Raw genomic sequence first — 18,772 nt, 5'->3', positions numbered from 1 at the left:
GACATGACTGACATCCCATACAGATAAGTGCTCTGTTTAGGAGTTTTCTTTTCCTGAGTAAAACCACAAGTTGACGATACAGGGATGGCAGTTGTGAAGTTTTTCTGTTTTTGCTCTGTTGTTCTGTTTTGTTTTTTCCCTGTGTGATGTTCCTTTGTTTTCATCCCTTGAGATTTCTGGAACCAACTCAAGAATATTAGAACCTCTGATTAAGGCTTAATGGTGCAAATAGAAAATTTTTTCCCCTGTCTCTGTCCTATGATTAAGATTTCCCAGTGGGAAAAAAAACTTTTTCGTATTATATACAAGAGGGTTAATATTCTTAATATGTAAGGCACTTCTACAAATAAAATTATCACCCCAGTAGAAAACTGAGTTAAAAAAAGAAACAAGTCTCTCTCTTCACTCCTCCTCTCTTTTCTCTCCTCTCATACTTACACATATATGTGGCCAATAAACATGTAAACAGTTTCCATCTGAAAACACATTTGATAAAACTGATCTTTATTGCTAAAATCTTTCCTACAGTCCCCAAGAATTCATACTAGAAGAGGCAGAAACCTCTGCTGGTAGTAATGAGAACCCAGAAGCGGGTTACTTCTTGCTCAGAACATCAAAGCAGCTAAGGAATTGGAGGCATCAGGTATCTTAGAAAGTAGGGATGCAGGTAGGTCTAAACTCAGAATTGCTTGCAAGCCTTTGTTAGAAGTAGTAAAGATGTTTAGGTGTCTTTTCCTATCCCACAGGAGACAAATAAAGCCTTATTCCCTGGCGACAGCAGGAGCTAAGCTATGGTGTCTTTGGCTCTTCCCCCGCTCTTACAGAATATCTTGGACATGTTATTTTGAGCCGTCAGTGAGTCATCCATTGGAGATGATGAGTAGACAGTTAAATATACAAGGCTGGACTTAAGGCAAGAAAATTACTAGAGATGTAAAGTTGGGAGTCGTCAGCCTGGATGTTATTTAAAGTCATGGGACTCTCTTCGATTACCCTAGAGAGTGAGTATCTGAAGAGAAGAGGACCAAGCCCTGGGGCATTTCAACAGTAAGTGATTGGGAAGGAGCACCAACAAAGGGAATGAGAGGAAACAACCACAAAGGGAGAGGGAAAGTCAGAGCTGAATGTTCCACCAGCCATTTGGAGAAAATGTCTCACAAAGGAGGGGTAGTCCAACTATGTATGTCAGCTGTTATCAATTTTTCATTCTCCCTATGCCCAAGTTGTCCCTTTTCCTACTTGTTTGTGCTGAAACATTAAATTAGAAGTGTTTTTAAGTCCCCAAATAATAATCACTTACTACAAGAGACTTTTTAAAACTCAGAAAGGTAAGATACAAAACCTCATGTTGCTTTTTGAAAATGTAAGTTATGTCCAGCACTTGCCATTCCAATGAGCATGCCAGTGCTGAAAAAAGAGCCTCTGCCCCAGATCCTTTTTAGTTTTTTATAGCTAATGGTGAGCACCCAAAGACTCCAACCTCCATAATATCTTTCTCATAGAAGAATTTTAGGATCTGAGGAAGTATGTAAGAAGGCAAACTAACTCTGCTATTTTTTTGTCTTGCCTTTCCCTGCTTTCAGGTGCACGGGGCCGGGGAAGAAGCCTTAGTGTTTTACTCAGAATGTGAAACTAACTTTTACAAGATGTCGAAAGAATTTGTTTGGGGTTTTTTTCTTGTTTGTTCATTTGTCTTTATTAATTTTTATTGGAATACAGTTGATTTACAATGTTGTGATAATTTCTGCTCTATAGCAAAGTGAATCATTCATAATATACCCACCCTTTTTTAGATTCTTTTCACATATAGAATGTGTCAAAAGAATTTAAATCCTGTAAGAGCCTCCTAAACTCAAAGGCCCTTTTCCCTTGTCTGAAGGAAGCTTATAAATCGTAAAACTTGCCTAAAATTTTAAGGAGTTGTTACTGAAGGCAGGGGTAAGTCATGAATCTGTCCTTTTCTAGATAAGCAAGAGACAGTAGTGCCTTTACCAAGAGAATTCCACATCTCCTTTACTCCCTGGGCCCTAGCTTTCGATCACCTGCCTCATGTTGATTGTGCAAAGCCCTGAGGATATAACGGAGTACAAAGCATAGGAAGCTTAAAATTAAGTATGGGAGGTATAAATGTATAAGAAGTTAAATAATAAAAGTTCAGTTGTGAAGACTGTAGAGACTAAGATATGAACTAACCGTTGTGCATGTTTTTTGGAGTACCATGCTTTACAAAGTAACTGAAGCCACTGTTAATGGATGGATTACATCTTTTGCTTTGGTGCCCTGGTGGCCTAGCGTGAGACCAGCACCCTTTCTTTTTTGGATTCAGAGGACACTCCAGGAACATGTCTGAATAGACCCTGAGACTGCTGGTCTTCACATTTCTCCTGATCTGGCTGTCTTTGAAAATATTTACCCTTATTTTTCTCTTTTATAGTGCTAATTATAGTCACTTGATTGTTAACTTCTAACTTTTTTAAATTATTTCATTTTGGCAGTGTTTTCATCTTAGGAGGGCTGGAATTGTCATCTCTTTTCATGCTATCCAAAAGCTTTCTTTCCCTAAAGCTTTTTCCAGCCTTAAAAAGACAAGTCATGTATTTAGAGTTGATACCTAATTTATAGGGATTGGGGGCTGAATTCTCTGAACTCTCCTTAACTAAAAACCTCAAGATATGTTGTCACAGAACTGATGCAGAGTGACCTGCATAAAATTATCGTCTCTCCTCAACCACTCAGCTCAGATCATGTCAAAGTTTTTCTTTATCAGATTTTGCGAGGTAAGACTTTCTCTGTGAAGAAAAAGGTAGTGTCACTGTATAAATGGAATGTTTTGCTTTTCATTTGAACTAATCTAACCTTCCAAGGCTTACTTCTTGCCTGACAACTTTTTTCTTCTGACCAAAGTATATTTAATACTCTCTATACTTGATGTTAAATAAGAAGCTTTTAAGGGTAGCCAGATGGTTCTTATTTTCGGTGATGGAAGAGAAGGTCCTATCTAATTCATTAGGTAGTCAAGGGGGTTAATCCCGAGGGGTAAATAAGCAGGCTGTTTTGCCACAAAGCTTCCACTGAACAACCTTTAGTAGGAGTATGTGGCTGGCATCAGATGATTAACTGAAAAGGAACTGTGTTTCCTATGGATGACATACATTCTTTATGCCAGCAGTAGGTGGGCCTGGTCTGAGAGTTGGCAGGCATGCCTGAGTTCCACTCTAGAAAAGCAAAATGACTTTTAAAGTCAAAGCATGGAGAAGACTGACAGAAACAGCCAACTAACTCACTCTCCAGCCTGGCTCATTAAGGAGTACTGACGATAGAGAAACAGTTTGGGCTGACATTTGTTGGAGCTTCCTCTGGCCATCAGGTGTGTCCTTCAGAATTTTGGCATTACACCTGTTTAAAGCTGAAACAGTTTTCTTACCTAGTAAAATACTTTTTTTCTCCCATAGGATTCAAAGAATTCAGACATTCCTTATAAAAATTGAAAAGCATCTGCCAGAAGAACTAAAACACATACACAGTGTTAAAACTAGAAAGTTCACCTTCTGTAGATTTGTTGATATTTGGGAGTGGGGGTGGTAGCAGAGGGAAGAGACTGGATAGAGGACCTTCTTTAACATTGTAGAAATGTGATTTGCTTTATTTTATTCAGAAGACTCAGCCTTGAAGCTGTGCCTTTTATCTAGCACTGCTAAAGCCCACAGACTTTGTAAAGATATCAAAAATATTCTTAAAGTAATTAAGTACCTTCCTGATTCTCAGTGGTGGAGAATACTACCAACAGACCTGGGCAAGTTTCTGAATTTTGTCTCATCAGTGAAAATCTGTCCTGGAAAAGGCTTGCTGTTGGTTAATGGGAACTATTTTGTGGCAGCAGCTCACAATCAGCTTCGGAGTATCCAGAGCTCCAGGAGCCACACTTATAAACTGTTCAAGGTTATTGGTCTGGTCAGCCTTAACTCCAGGGCTTGGAGTGCTTATCTATACTTAAACCTAAATAATCTTTCAAATTATAGACATTATCTCTAGACTGTGCAAACCTTTGATGACATTTTATTTTACTGTAGCAAAATTACAGTTTTTTGAGGTAGGACTAAGTCAAGCTTTTAATAATGTTCATTATGCAGTTATTTAGAGAACAATTTAAAATCCTGTACTCTTGTTCCTATGGTTTTCCCCCAAATCATTGGTTGAGTAAAAGGAATTAAATATCTGCAGTTCTATCTGTTTCTATTTCAGGTTTGAAATATCTCCATTCAGCTGGCATTTTACATCGAGACATTAAGCCAGGGAATCTCCTTGTGAACAGCAACTGTGTTCTAAAGGTAGCTCTTCATTTTATTTAAACATCTAGGAAACAAGTGGAATGTCAGAGTGTGTTTAAGAACACGTTTTTATGAAAGAAATGGTTAAATTTATTCTCATCACTTTACCAGAAATTAAAGAACCCAGTGTTCTCCACCAATATCACTAGTCATGGACAAAATAGTAACTTAATTTGTAGTCTTGGCTCATGGTTTCTTCATGATATTTTGCACATATTTTGGAACCATTGGAATTGCAGTGTGACTAGAAAGAAGACTAAAGAAGGTGATTTCTTTTCAGCTTGTTCCATTACAAAGAAAGTGTATATTAGAAAAAAGATTGGAAGACCAGTAAGCATCTACTTACGTGACAATCAATTGTGGCTTTTAAGAAGACTGTATGTTTTTGCACAGCTGATGTTTTTATATGCTGTTTGCCTGAGGCAGCAAAGTAGGGAAATAGAAACATTTAAAAGTGAAAATACTAAACCAGAAAAGGGTCAAAGGTATTTCCACAGTATGTAGTGGCCAATCCTCAGTTACCCCTCTGAAGGGGTATTGATTACAGGGTTTACTCTCGCGGCAGTACCACCCCCTTTGTCTTTTGTTAGAGTGGCTCACAAATAGCAAAATCCACATGTTCATTGCCCTCTCCCTAACAGAAATGTGTCTTAACAGACCTCCTAAATAGTGAAAGGCCCATCATATCTTTCCCCATTATAGAAATTGGACGTAAGGGCCTTCCTAGAGCTGAGTCATCTCTGTGAAAGCAAATTAAAATTCCACTTACTTTATGAGCGGCTACAGTATTATATGGTGCTTCAGTCTACAATAAATATTCTTAACATTTCAATTGATATATTTGAAAAAGAAAAGAACTGTTTATAAATGTTGCCTACTTCAAATGTAATCAACTGTCATTAGTACTTATCCTCTTGGCAGTTAAACTAAACCTTGAAACCAAAGTATATAAATGAATTTCATTTTTTATTTTAAATGCTTTCTTTAAACTGTGGGCCAGTTTTCTTTAAAAGCTAGTGTGTCAAAACTGCTTTTGAATGAAAAAAAATCTCCCTTCGCTCTATATGTGAAGAACTCTGCTCCTGTTTTAACTCTAGAAAGATTAAAAACACCTATTTTTCATATTTTCCTTGAAAACATCTAATATTATCCTTAATTCTTTTGTTTCCACAGATAATTAATAGTCCCAAAAACCATTAAAGTAAAAACTACCAAAGTAAATTTTCCTTCTGTAGGTCATTGAGTTCACTCCCCTGCCGCTTTTCACTGTGGGACTTCCCTGGTGGTCCAGTGGCTAAGACTCTGAACTTTCAATGCAGAGGCCCAGGTTCAATCTGTAGTCAGGAAACTAGATCCCATTTGCCACAGCTAAGACCCAGCGCAGCCAAATAAATTAATTAAAAAATAAATAAATAAAAAGAGCTGTAACCAGGCTTCCCGGGTGGCTCACTGGTAAAGAATCCACCTGCCAGTGCAGAAGACACAGGTTTGATCCCTGCTGTGGGAAGATCCCATGTGCTATGGAGCGACTCAGACCGCACGCCACAACTGTTGAGCCTATACTCTAGAGCCCAGGAGCCACAACTTCTGAGCCCATGTGCCGCAGCTACTAAAGCCCACACACCCTAGAGCCCATGCTCTGCAACAAGAGAAACCAATGTCATGAGAAGCCCATGCACCACAACTAGAGAGTAGCCCCCGGTCGCCTCAAGTAGAGAAAAGCCCACACAGCAACGAAGTCCCCGCACAGCCAAAAATAAAATAAATGAATAGAGTAGTAGCAAACTATTAAGATACAGTGTAATAAACATCTTCAGGCCTTATCTCCATAACCCACTTTAATTCTTTTTTTAAAACAAACAAAAACCTTAGAGTCAAAAATTCTTTGACTTATCCAGACCAAGTCACTTATAAGACAATTTAAACCAGTTTCTTCTTATTTCAGTTTCTGGTTGGAGAACTTCACAAAGCATTTATGTAGAGCCTGTCATGCTTGATGCCATTAACTGCTTGCAGTCCATTTTCTAAATCGTCTTTTATGGTATTGTAACCTCCAGCTACATGAAAGAGTAACTAAAAGAAGATGTCATTTATGAATAAACAACATACAGATCGGAACAAATTGAAATTTTGCTCTGCTCCTTTAACTTGTCTTGGCAGCTTACTTTTAAAAAGAGTAGATTGCCAATCTACTGATGCTAATTCTCTCTTCTCAAATGTAAAAATTCATAGAAAATAATTATGACAAAACATTTTTTAGAAATCATCTTTTTAGATTGAGACTCTATTTTGTTTACTATTAGGCCCAAAGCAGATAATTTTGCTGGAAATTGCAATATCTTTTTGGTTATCTGATCATATAAGCTTCTTACTTTGGATTTAGCCTGTCTTCCAGATAAATTGCCAAAAAATGAATCCAGATCTTTTTTTTTTTTTTTAAACAAAAGGCTGGCTTTATTAGAGAAAACATTTTCTGTTGGGTAAGGTGGTGTTTTGTTTTGTTTTGTTTTTTAATACCAGAGAAATAAAGTGGATTTTTAGTGGGTTTTTTTGTTTGTTTTAAAAGATAGCCTAAAAATTTTTGGTCAAGTAATAGAGTTTTTAAAATATTATGTGTTCTTTGGGAGGATTTGATAAACAACATATGCCTGTTTTCCTTTTTGGTATAGTTTTTCTGTGTGGTCTGAAAGTGTACTTTCATTTTAAGTTTTAAAGATGTTGGTTTCATACTGATTTGTCCCCACATACAGACATGCATTCATTTGATGTGACTAGACATAGTAGATTCAAGATAAAAAGAGAAGATTGCCAAAAATTAGGGCTAAAATATGTTTTCTTTAAAACAGTAGTTTTCCAATGCTTTTTTAAGCTATGAGACCCTTTTTTCAAATAAAATATTATGGTAGGACCTCAACTTAGAAGGCAGATAAGTATTATTTTGTCAGTTATATTAATAATATTGACTCAGACTTAATCATTGAGAACACTGGAGCTTAGATGGTCATTCCTCTCTTATCTCTTCCTCAGTGCTCCCAGTTTCTGTTTTGGTTGCCCAGTATCAAGAAAATCTCAATTCCTGAAAATAAGCAAAATTTGCTGGTGGTGGCACTGCTGCCATTTACTAACAGCTCACCTTGCAGCCTCCAAAAACTTTTCACTTAAACAGAAAGGGAAGACTTCCCTGGTGGTCCAGTGGTTAAGAATCTGCCTGCCAACGCAGGCATGGCTTCGATCCCTGGGCCCGGAACTAAGATACCACGTGCTGCAGGGGAACCAAGCCCACGTGCCATAACTAGAGCCTGTGCTCGGCAGCAAGAGAGGCCACTGCAGTGAGAAGCCTGCACGCTACAACCGAGAGTAACCCCCACTCTCCGCAACTAGAGGGAAAAAAACCTGTGTGCTGCAACAAAGACGCAGCGCAGCCAAAGATACATAAATTAATGACATAAAGTAAACAGAAAGAGCAGAAAAAGACTTATTCCTAGGTTTGTAGGTAAATCAACCAGTCTTTCTCATTTACCATTATGTCTCCCAAGTTCTAGCATACTGCCTAAAATATAATAGACATTCAATTAATTGAACATTTATGGCATGAAGAAATGAAGGGACCTGTTAGCATTGGTATTCTACAGTGTGCTACTTTTTGACATATTCACACATTGGAATGTGAATTAGTATTTAAAATATTTATAGATTCATGTGAAATTTAGGTAAAATGTTCATGGAACTCCTGAAGTACCTCAGGATTTAGCAGGACTCTAGTTGAAACCCATAGCTTTGAAGAAATTTTACTGTGTATATTCCATAAAGATAGTGAACATATGGGAATTCCCTGGTGGTCTAAGTGGCTGGGACTTGATGGCTTCATTGCCAAGGCCTGGGGTTCATCTCTGATCAGAAAGCAAAGATCCCACAAGCCATGCAGTTCGGCTAAAAACAAACAAAAAGATAGTGAACATAGTTAGCTCAGGAGGTCTTTTTTTTTCCTTATACTATCTTCCTCCATAAGCAGCCTTGAAAATAGATTAACTTGGTTTCTTCATTGAACCGAAAAGTATACATTCAATTGCTTTTTGTTTGTTTCATTAGTTACCAATTAAAAACAAATGAAAAGTGAAAAGCTTGTCTTTACAATAATTCTGTATAGAAATATGGAAGTTTGAGACTTTCTTCCCTCTCATCCAAATAATATCAAATTATATACTGACACAAATGTACTCCACCTGTATCACTGAAAACTTTGCAAAGTTCAGAGGTCTATCAAGATTTTAGTTTATTATTATTTTGTTCTGCTATTCCACTTGTAAATATATGTGTCTATTTGACAACATTTTGATAATCTATTCTGTTTAGATTTGTGATTTTGGATTGGCCAGAGTGGAAGAATTAGATGAATCCCGTCACATGACTCAGGAAGTTGTTACTCAGTATTATCGGGCTCCAGAAATCCTGATGGGCAGCCGTCATTACAGCAATGCTATTGACATCTGGTCTGTCGGATGTATCTTTGCAGAACTACTAGGACGAAGAATACTGTTTCAGGCACAGAGTCCCATTCAGCAGGTATGATTTCACTTTAGGCTTTAGGAACTTTCAGTTCTATTACAGATTTAAAGGAAAAACCATCTTGCGCACATCTTGGGCTTATTCATTGTACTGTCTAAATTGCTTTTAGCAAATTCAAGTTCACTTAAAATTCAGAAAGTTATGAAGATTACAGAGAGATTGATTTTGCAGCTTACGAGCCTATTAAGAGGGAATGTTGACTTTATTACATGCACTGATGCATGGCAAGCAGACTCTGCTATAACAGTTTGCACAGGTGTAATCTTCAGTGGTTTGAGAGCCTCTGTTCTTTCTAACTGAATGGATCTGACTCGAAAATGTATTTGGTGACTTAATGTACTTACACTTTGTGCTTAGAATATAAATTTGAGTGTTGACTTCTTTAAATACGAACATTTAGAACCCTTTCCAACCTATATTGGACTAAATTATTTAAATATGGCAGAGAATATCAGAAGCTGATTAAAATGTTGGAAACCATTTGTGATACTTTAACTGTCTGCCTTTATAAACTAATTCATTACTACCCACATTTTCTTTGGTCTAATTCTTAAGTATTTTTTATTCATAAAAATTTTAACAATCTTGTTTGCATGAGAAGAATGTAACAATGGTGAGTCAGGCTGTACAATCCAGTTGGTGGATTCAAATCCTACTCTGCCATTTGCTGTCAGTCAAATCCTGGGCAAGTTAAACTGTTCTGAGGATTGTTGTGCAGAATAAATGAAGTAATAGAGCCAAAACTAAGGCCTGGAGTCTGGTAAGCACTCAGTAAATGTTAGCAATTATGATGGTGGTGGTGGCAGTGTGCCAGGGTATGAGGGATACAGCTGAAAATAAAGCTTTCTGAAACTTTCATGTGAGACAGAAAATAAATAAGTTGGTGGGCTTCCCTGATGGTCCAGTGGTTAAGGCTCTGCACTTCCGGTGCAAGGGACGTGGATTTGATCCCTGGCTGGGGAATTGGGATCCACATGCCTCAGAGCATGTAAGCCTGCGAGCCACAACTGCTGAGCTCATGAGCCACAATTAGAGAGCCTGTGCACCGCAGTGAAAGATCCCGGATGATACAAACTAAGACCTAAAAAAGATATTCAAACAAATATCTTTTTAAAGAAAATAAATATAATCCCAAGTAATGATAAATACTACCAAAAAGAATTAAACCAAGTTAGGGATAGAGAGTGATGATGGAGCCAGAGCAGTGCTAAAAAACCATCTAAGGGAGTAACATTTGAGGAGAGACTGCAGTGAAATGAGGGAGCAAGATACCAGGAACAAATATTCCAGGCAAAGGGACAGCCAGAAGGTGCCTGGATGGAGGCAGCACCAGGAGCACACCTGGGACAAAAGGGACAACCAGCATAACAGAACCCTCTGAGGCAGGAACAAGTGTGGGTGTGCTGGAGTGATGGCATGATTAAGGAAGAGTGTGTAGGAGATGAGGTCACAGAAAAAGAGCCTGCCTGACCTTGGCGACCTGATAAGGACTTTGGGTTTTATTCTGTCCAAAGTGTGATGGAAAGCTGTCTGTTTTTGAGCAAGAGAGTGTTAAGATTTGACTGATCACGTTTGAAAAGATGACCCTACCTACTGTGTATCTTTGTAAATAATTCATGCACATGACAAAAAATGAAACCATCTCCTTTATGCTCTATCTACCAAGAATTGTTAACTGATACATTAGAAACTGTATATGCTCTGATCAACATTTAAATTTATTTCCCTGCTATACATCCAGTCATTTTTGTTTAAGTCTACATCTTTTAAAATTGATCTTGGTGATTAAAAAATTATCATATATAAATCTAATGTTGGGTACTATTGATAATATCCACTTTATTACTCAATTTCTTTAGAAGGTAGAGTTTAACAGCCTTACCTATAAGATGACATGTCACATATGGACATAAGCTGCCATACAGAAGAGCTTAAGTAGGGACTTCCCTGGTGGTACGGAGGGTAAGAATCCACCTGCTAATGCAGGGGACACGGGTTTGATCACTGATCCAGGAAGATTCCACATGCCTCGGAGCAACAAAACTCATGTGCCACAACTACCGAGCCCACAGTCTAGAACCCAAGAGCTACAACTACTGAAGCCCATGCACCTGGAGCCTGTGCTCTGCAACAAGAGAAGCCTGAGCACCATGACTAGGGCATAGCCCCCACTCTCCACAGCTGGAGAAAACCTGTGCACAGCAACGAAGACCCAGTGCTGAAAAGAATGTACAAAGGGAAATGTGAAGCAACCAGAACAGGGTTCAAATATCTCATTTTCTAGAGAAATAACATAGGTCTTGAGTTTTTCAGTCTGATGTAGCCACTAAAGGAGAACTCACATCTATCAGTCACCATTGTATTTTGGAGTGAGAAATCAAGACCTAAAACAGAGTCTAACTTAACAAATGGAAGTATTAATAGATATTTGCTGTAGCATTTTCTCTTTGAGAAATAAATGTCCTATGTGCTGTAGTATCAGCAGACTTCATTAAAATGTTTCTTATCCATAGATCTGAGCCATTTTAATAATTTATTTTTGGCTGTGCTGGGTCTTCATTGCTGCATGGGCTTTTTTTCTAGTTGTGGCGAGCAAGGGCTTCTCTTTGCGGTGGCTTCTCTTGTTGCAGAGCCCAGGCTCTAGAGCACAGACTGAACAGTTGTGGCACACAAACTTAGGTGTTTCAAGGCATGTGGGATCTTCCCGAATCAGGGATAAAACCTGTGTCTCACGCATAAGCAGGCGGATTCTTTACCACTGAGCCCTCAGGGAGGCCTGGATCTGACCCATTTTAGACAACTTTCTCAATATTTCCAGTTGTTTTCATGAACTGCTCATTTCCTTTTGTGTTTATTAGAGGTCCAAAAGTATTGCCAAGTCACTTTTCCCAGAAAGCTTTTGCACAGAGATGTTTAATTCTATGCAAAACAAGCCACTTGAGAAACTCCATTATCCTGGAGGGCAGTGATACTGAGGGCCACCCCATGGTTTAGTTAAGTGCAGGAAATAGTGCTTTATATTTGGAAATCCCAGAACTAGAAGAAGAAGTTTTCTCTATGTAAGAATTTTCCATTCTGGAAGAATTAGAATGAGATGTCATTGCTAATTGGGTTAGAATAATCAAAGCACTTACAGAAAATTGTTAAGGCAGTTTGCTATCTACAAGGGCTTGTTTGTGAGAAGACCATTTTTTTGGTCTCTTTTGTTGTGCCCAGCTAACTAGATGTGGCCTTACACAGTGTCACAGTTTTCTGGGCACCACAATTTTTCACCAATGTAAAAGATTATGTGTGGTGTGAAGACACACAGCAGGCACATACAGACTCATAAATGACTGTCACCTTGGAATGCCATGGTGGCCAAAACCATTCTCTTTATTTCTATTATATAGATCCCAACCGAACATTTTTCTGTTTTTTTGTTTTTTTTTTTTTAATAGTCCAGAAAGTGAAAATAGAGGCTCCTACCAGTTAATCTGGAACTTTCCTAAGTTTTCTGCTCCCCTCCACGTTTGGTCCTCATCTCTCAGGCTATGACATAAGAGTAATGAAAGGTTGTTTCCATGAGCTTACTAACCATCTGTATTTCCTGTTTGTTCGTAGTTGGATTTGATCACAGATCTCTTGGGCACACCATCACTGGAAGCAATGAGGACGGCTTGTGAAGGCGCTAAGGCACACATACTCAGGGGTCCTCATAAACAGGTGAGAGGAGACAGAGGGGTCCTGTATTTGGTCACCACCTGTTTGGGCAGTTTCCCTCCCACAGAATAACAAGATGAGAATGTTTAAACAAAAACATTACATGTAGGTTTTATTAATTTTTTTATGTCATGGCCATAGGTAAAATGTTAAAATATTTGTCAAACCCAATAGGATATAGTAATTCCCAGTGCTGCAGGAGAAAGTATTTTTGTAGCACCTTTGCTAGTAAATGACCTCTGGCTTTGGTCTCCTGGTTTTTGCCATGTTGGGGACAAGTTACCAGGGGTGGAGCTTTGACCTCAGTATCATAACCTGGTATATGTGTATCAAGCTGTTGTTTCTCACATACTGAGCCAAAATATCCGGTATCTCTTATTCCAGCCAGGAATGTGAAGCTGTTTCTATTGCACTCTTGCCACTAACACAGAATCAGATGTGAATGTTGTTAGAAAAGAAGTATGAAGAGAGATTGCCAGATTTGCACTGATCAATATTACTTGCAACCAGCCAAGTCACTGCTGAGAAAGATGAGATGGTTATTATTTCCACCCTATTGATTTAACAGCATTTTTTAGAAGCACTTTCCTAATCTTCTTTGGACAAAACAGCTTAATGATGTGAATAGTGAGTAAGGGGAATACTTTTCCTAGGAACAACAAACCGAGACAGAGGGGAGAAGGCCTGACCAGGGAGCCTCAGCAACTCTTCCCTAGGCTTTGCCTTGCTTTCTTTTATAATGGGCATTGAGATGATCTGATTAATCATCAGAAGATCTGGTTGACGTAACTGATAGACCAAGTGACAGATGGAGTTTGGCAGGCCTCAGATTACCTGCAGGACGTTTGATCAAGGCATTGCCTTTACTTTAGCGTTCCCTGTCTATGATTCTGGTGTGAATCTGGAGCTTCCATTTTCACAGGCAAAAAAGGCAGTGGGTAAAACGTGTTATCTTCTAAAACTAGCCTGAGCTAGTCATTGTAGATTTACTACTAGAGATGTAGGTCCTGGTGTTTTAAATAGCCCCCTGCTGGTTACATCTTTCTGAAATGATGGGGGCGCTGACTCCCTTAGAAGAGCACAGTCTCAACGTAGAGGAAGGTTCTGTATTAAAAGAAAGGTGTAACAAGATCTGTTATGTTCAATTTACTGGCCAGTATCAGGGGTATTAAACTAGTTTATCAATACCTGGCATATATACCTTCAAAGCAGATTTTTAAAAAATTTTGTTTGTATATTTGCAAGTAAATATGGGTACACGTAAAGTAAAAATTGTACAGAGTTAGTCATTCTCAGCTCCCCTACATCATCCTAGTCTCCTCTGGATTAATTTGAGAATATCTTTCCAGACATTTTTCTATGCCTTTACATATATTTGTACAAACAGAAATATATACTATTGTTTGTTGGGATTTTTTTAAAAATACACATATACAGAAGGAAAACCTCATTGGCTATCTTCTTAAAGTCACAGATTACTGCCTCAAATTAATATACTTATGTTGGTTGATTAATATACATCCTTCCAGGTGGTTTATCAGTCAGGATTCTTCCCACTGAAACTCAGTTAAAGCTGACTGAAGTCAAAAAGGATATGTAACTTAGGGCTCATATAACTGAAAAGTCTTGAGCTACCACTGACTTTGGGCTCTGCTGGATTCAAGTAGTCAAATGATATTTCATACCAGGAATCTGCCTCTCTTCTGTTCTGTTTTCCTGTATTTTGGCTTCATTTTCAGACAGGCTTTCCCCCTTGAGTTGGCCAAAATGGAGCCAATAATCTAAGCCTACATTCTATTAGCATATCAATCCTTCAAGAAAGAGCTTTCCCAGATAGATTAATAAAAATATTTGGAGGGTCTCTGATTCTGTTAGGAATGTACTTGGTCATGAGGAATAGAAAACCTTGCTTGTGTGTTAGTCGCTTAGTCATGTCCAACTCTTTGCGACCCCATAGACTGTAACCTGCTAGGCTCCTCTGTCTATGGAATTCTCCAGGCAAGAATACTGGAGTGGGTTGCCATTTTCTTCTCCAGGGGATCTTCCTGACCCAGGGATTGAACCTGAGTCTTCTGCACTGCAGGCAGATTCCTTACCATCTGAGTTTTAGGGAAATCCCAAAAACCTTGCTTATAATGATTTAAAGAAATAGAAGTTTATTTTTTCTTCATATCAAAAAGTCCCAGAGGTAGGCAGTCTGGTGATGGCATTGCAGCTCAATTATGTCATCGAGGATCTAGTTTTTTTCTTTCTTTTTTCACCTTTAGCATGTGACTTCATACTCTCTTGCCTATTGCCTCATAGTCACAAAATGACGCTAGCTTGTCCACAAATCATATCCATATTCAAAGCAAGAAAACGGAGCAAAGAGGAAGCACTAGCAGTATCTCTTCCTTTTCTCAGGAAAGCAAACGTTTTCCCAGAAGCCTGCCTAGTAAACCTCTGCTTATGTGTTACTGTCCAGAACTGTATGGCATGTGGCCTCCCAGAAGGCAAGAAAGGCTTTAAAAAAAAAAAGTGTCTTTTCTATCCCAGTTATTAAGGGTAGATAAGGGATAAAAGGATTGGGAGGGTGTGTTAGGTTAGCCACCCATTGACCCATTGACTGTTCCCAACCTGTTTTAACTATGTACATCATCCTAGAAGCAGTGGTGGTGCTCAGGAGAATACATCATTTGATTGGCCAAGCCCTCTGCCCATCTTTGCAGTTGGGAGACTGAAATCAAGCCCCAGTTGAATCACTTGATCTGAGAGTGAGAAAAGGAGTTGGGTCCCTTAAGGTCAGGAAATAATGGGCAGACAAAAACACTGGTATTTTCTATGCATTGTCTCTTTTCTACAACTCTTGACATGAGTTTGAGTAGGCTCCAGGAGTTGGTGATGGACAGGGTAGCCTGGTGTGCTGCAGTCCATGGGGTCACAAAGAGTCGGATGCAACTGAACTGAACTGAACTACAACTCGGGATCTCGGATGAAGGGAATCTTAGCTGCCATGGCCCAGGAGTCTATTAAGGCAGATACTTGTTGAGGCTCTGCCGTGTTGATAGGATTGAGAAGTCTCCTACCAGCCCTTAGTCCCTTTGTTCATCTCATAAGGTTTAGAGCTTCGTTTTCCCTCAGATTGTTCTCAGCTAATTGTGTCAGAAATAAGTAAAATATTTTCACTGAGGCGAAAATAGTTCTAGCTCCTGTCAGGGACTTTATCTTCCAGTTAAGAGAATGAGAGTACTCTCGAGAGTTCACGCAGCTCAAACTTCTTATTTTTCAGATGGGGGTTCTTTTGTATAACCCCAAAGTGCTCACCATAGTGCACTGCACACAGTGCAGCTCAGTTCACGCTGCCAACTGAGCGCGGCTTCTCTGCTGCCAGGTAAAGACTGTCAGGAGTCTCCAGCAGGCCTTGCACAGCCTGGCTGACTCTGCTGTGGTGACCACACTTGGAAGTCTCTTGATAACTGTGGCATCTATCACCTAGGGCCTCTCGCTCAAGCCAGAGGCTCATCCTTGCTTCATTTACTGGCAATTACTCAGTCATCACTGGAGCACTCTTCATAAACCTTCCTGTCCTCGTGACTCAGCATGGCACCCGCTCACTCCTACATGGCCTGAGTGACTCACAGACTTGAACAACAGAAAATGGACCCGTATAGAATGGACCCATATATTTTAGAGGGAGAAAAGTAATGTGTGTGAGTATTGGGGGAATTGGCAGAAACTTTTTTCCAAAGGAGATGTTTAAGGCATGTGTCTAAGCATTCTGGGCTTCCTCATGGTTCAGCAGTAAAGAGTCCACCCACAATGCAGGAGACGCAGGTCGAGAAGATCCTCTAGCGCAGGACATGGCAACCCACTCCAGTATTCTTGCCTGGAGAATCCCATGGACAGAGGAGCCTGTCGGGCTACACTCCATGGGGTTGCAAAGAGTCGGACGTGACTGAAGCAACTGAACAGCAGCAGCTAAACTTATTTTTTCTCTTATTCAAATTGATTCTGTTGCACCTGATGAGAAATATAAACTTCTTAGCATTGGCTCCACAGCGTGCAGCAAAAAAAGAAAGAAATGCAGCATTTGTAGTATTGCATCTTTCCTGTGGAGCCAATGCTAAGTTATTGATAGTTATCATTTGGGAGAAGTACTGGCATGGCCGAACTGACTCTTCTTTTTCTCTGGGCCTCTTCTTAACATGCATATAAAAACACAGAAAAGGAGAAAGTATATCAAATGACTGTTAAGGCTGAAATGAAACTTAGGATTATTTTTAGTGTATTTGTTGGAGTGTACTTCTATAAAGAAGAATATTGGGGGGAGGGTGAATTTGTAATATTTCAGGTAGCCTTAAACATCCACTCTTGATTTTCACAAATTCTCCATCCCATATCCATTTGTCCTCTGGTCATAAATTTTGCCTTCTAATTTGTCTTAGATCCTCTAATCAGTGACCTCTGGAACTGCTTGTTCTTATGTTTTTCTTAACCAGAGAGGTGTTAATCATCTTTGTTGTCTCAGCATCTATCCCAGGACCTGGCACTGTGTGGATGTCAGGATTAGCAGCGATGTTGGTAGGTAGGCAGGTCTGTACTGGTGTAGTCTAATGGATGAGAGCCAAAGCAAGTTACTTACCTGAGCCTAGTGATGGCAGAGTTAGAATTTGAAGCCACATCTTCTAGTACTTATTCCAGTATTAGTATTATATTAGTATTAGTATTCCCTTCCTTAAGCTATAACCTGCCTCTACCACAAAAGTGGAATGAGGGGTAGATTCACTGTGAGAATGGAAGGGAAAGAAATGCTTATGGGGAGACATTTTGGTCAGTAGAAACTGGCTGGAATTTGGCTGCCAAACTACACAAGTCAGTGAAAAAGAGGACAACTATTCACGTAAACCAAGAATCAGAATCTTTGAAGAATATCAAATTACTTCATTTTACACAATTAAAAAATTCTTAGAGAAAATATGTGTAAGTTAAATCATAAGTTAAAACCTCTTTCCCACACTCTGCACAACCCCCACTCATCTTGACTAATACAAATAATTTTAGAGCTGCCATAGACTTAGATATTTACTCCTTGGTAAATGCACCAAGGAGTAGTGAACTGGTCTACACATATCTGAATGCCAACTTTCTATGAGTTTTGTGAGCATAGTCCTCTTTATCTGTAGTGATCCTATCAAGTATTGTACAGTTAGAACTAAACTTCAGAGATTGTTTAGTCCAACCTCCTCATTTTAGGGAACTGAGATTCAGACGTGTTGATCTAGTTAGTGAAGTAGAACTCCCATTTCCTTTTATCTCCTGTTAACTCGTGATCCTAAAGAAAACGTTTGTAAGGTGAATAATTACCCCCTGATGATTCTGAAGTGTCGTCTTGTTCTTGTTGGATTTTCCTATACAATTTAACTGTTGGAAGGAGGCAGATACATAGAATACTTGATGCTAGTAGTTATCATAGCAGAATTCTAAGGCTGTGATCAAGATACAAGGGGACCTTTCAGTGTCACTTGAGTGAGAGACAGAGCAGTGACACCATTCATCTGCCAAGCAGCAAAATAACTGCTTTATAAGCTCTGTGGCTTCTATGCTCATTAGAATCATCTCCCTGCCTCAGTGCAAAAGGGTTAGATACAGGTGTGTGGATATGCCTGCCCCTGATTAATACAAAAGACAATTATTGAGTGAGTAATCAGTGCTAAAGGCAGTACGGCTGGAACCTGCAAAAGCAGTGTCATACTTTCTTAGAAGACTCTGTAATCTCCTGAGTATCCTAAAGCTCCTTCAGCGTTTTAGCAACTTTATGGTAACATTGACATAAGACATCGTTCACATGCTTATTTGCACAGTTTGCTTGCAAGTGGCCAAGGTTGTAAATCTTTTCTCCCATCCCTCGGCATGTTTGGTCTTCCCTTGCCAAAGCGTGTATAATATAAGGCTAATTAGGGGTTTCATATTTGCAGGATTACCTTTCAGTTTTCATAGGCTCTTTTGTGCTCTGACCTTCAATGGGTAATCATGCAATATAAATTATGCACTGAAAGTCAGTTGCTGCTTGTGAAGACTGGTTAATGAGGGGAATACTCACCTCCTTTGAGTTGAGATTTCTCTGCGCACACCTTTAGAGCTGGGTACGTACCTTGTCATACATCGGCTGTATCCCACATCTACTTACACAAAGACTT

At 39.2% G+C, this 18,772-nt stretch overlaps 1 protein-coding gene across 3 annotated transcripts in view; it reads left to right on the top strand.

Moving 5' to 3' along the window:
* The window catches only part of NLK (nemo like kinase), a 124,084-nt gene that overhangs the window by 92,874 nt on the left and 12,438 nt on the right, over positions 1–18,772 (top strand). For all 3 annotated transcript variants that reach the window (XM_043480057.1, XM_043480065.1, XM_043480046.1), the window contains exons 4-7: positions 2,671–2,777; positions 4,243–4,328; positions 8,682–8,891; positions 12,498–12,599. In XM_043480057.1, coding sequence (XP_043335992.1) covers positions 2,671–2,777; positions 4,243–4,328; positions 8,682–8,891; positions 12,498–12,599 — 505 coding nt within the window. The remainder of the gene's footprint in view (positions 1–2,670; positions 2,778–4,242; positions 4,329–8,681; positions 8,892–12,497; positions 12,600–18,772) is intronic.

Source organism: Cervus canadensis, chromosome 1 (genome assembly GCF_019320065.1).
Source record: "Cervus canadensis isolate Bull #8, Minnesota chromosome 1, ASM1932006v1, whole genome shotgun sequence".
In the NCBI taxonomy this organism is placed as follows: domain Eukaryota; kingdom Metazoa; phylum Chordata; class Mammalia; order Artiodactyla; family Cervidae; genus Cervus; species Cervus canadensis.
Note: the sequence above shows the minus strand (reverse complement) of the source record. Positions and strands in the feature narration are given on the sequence as shown.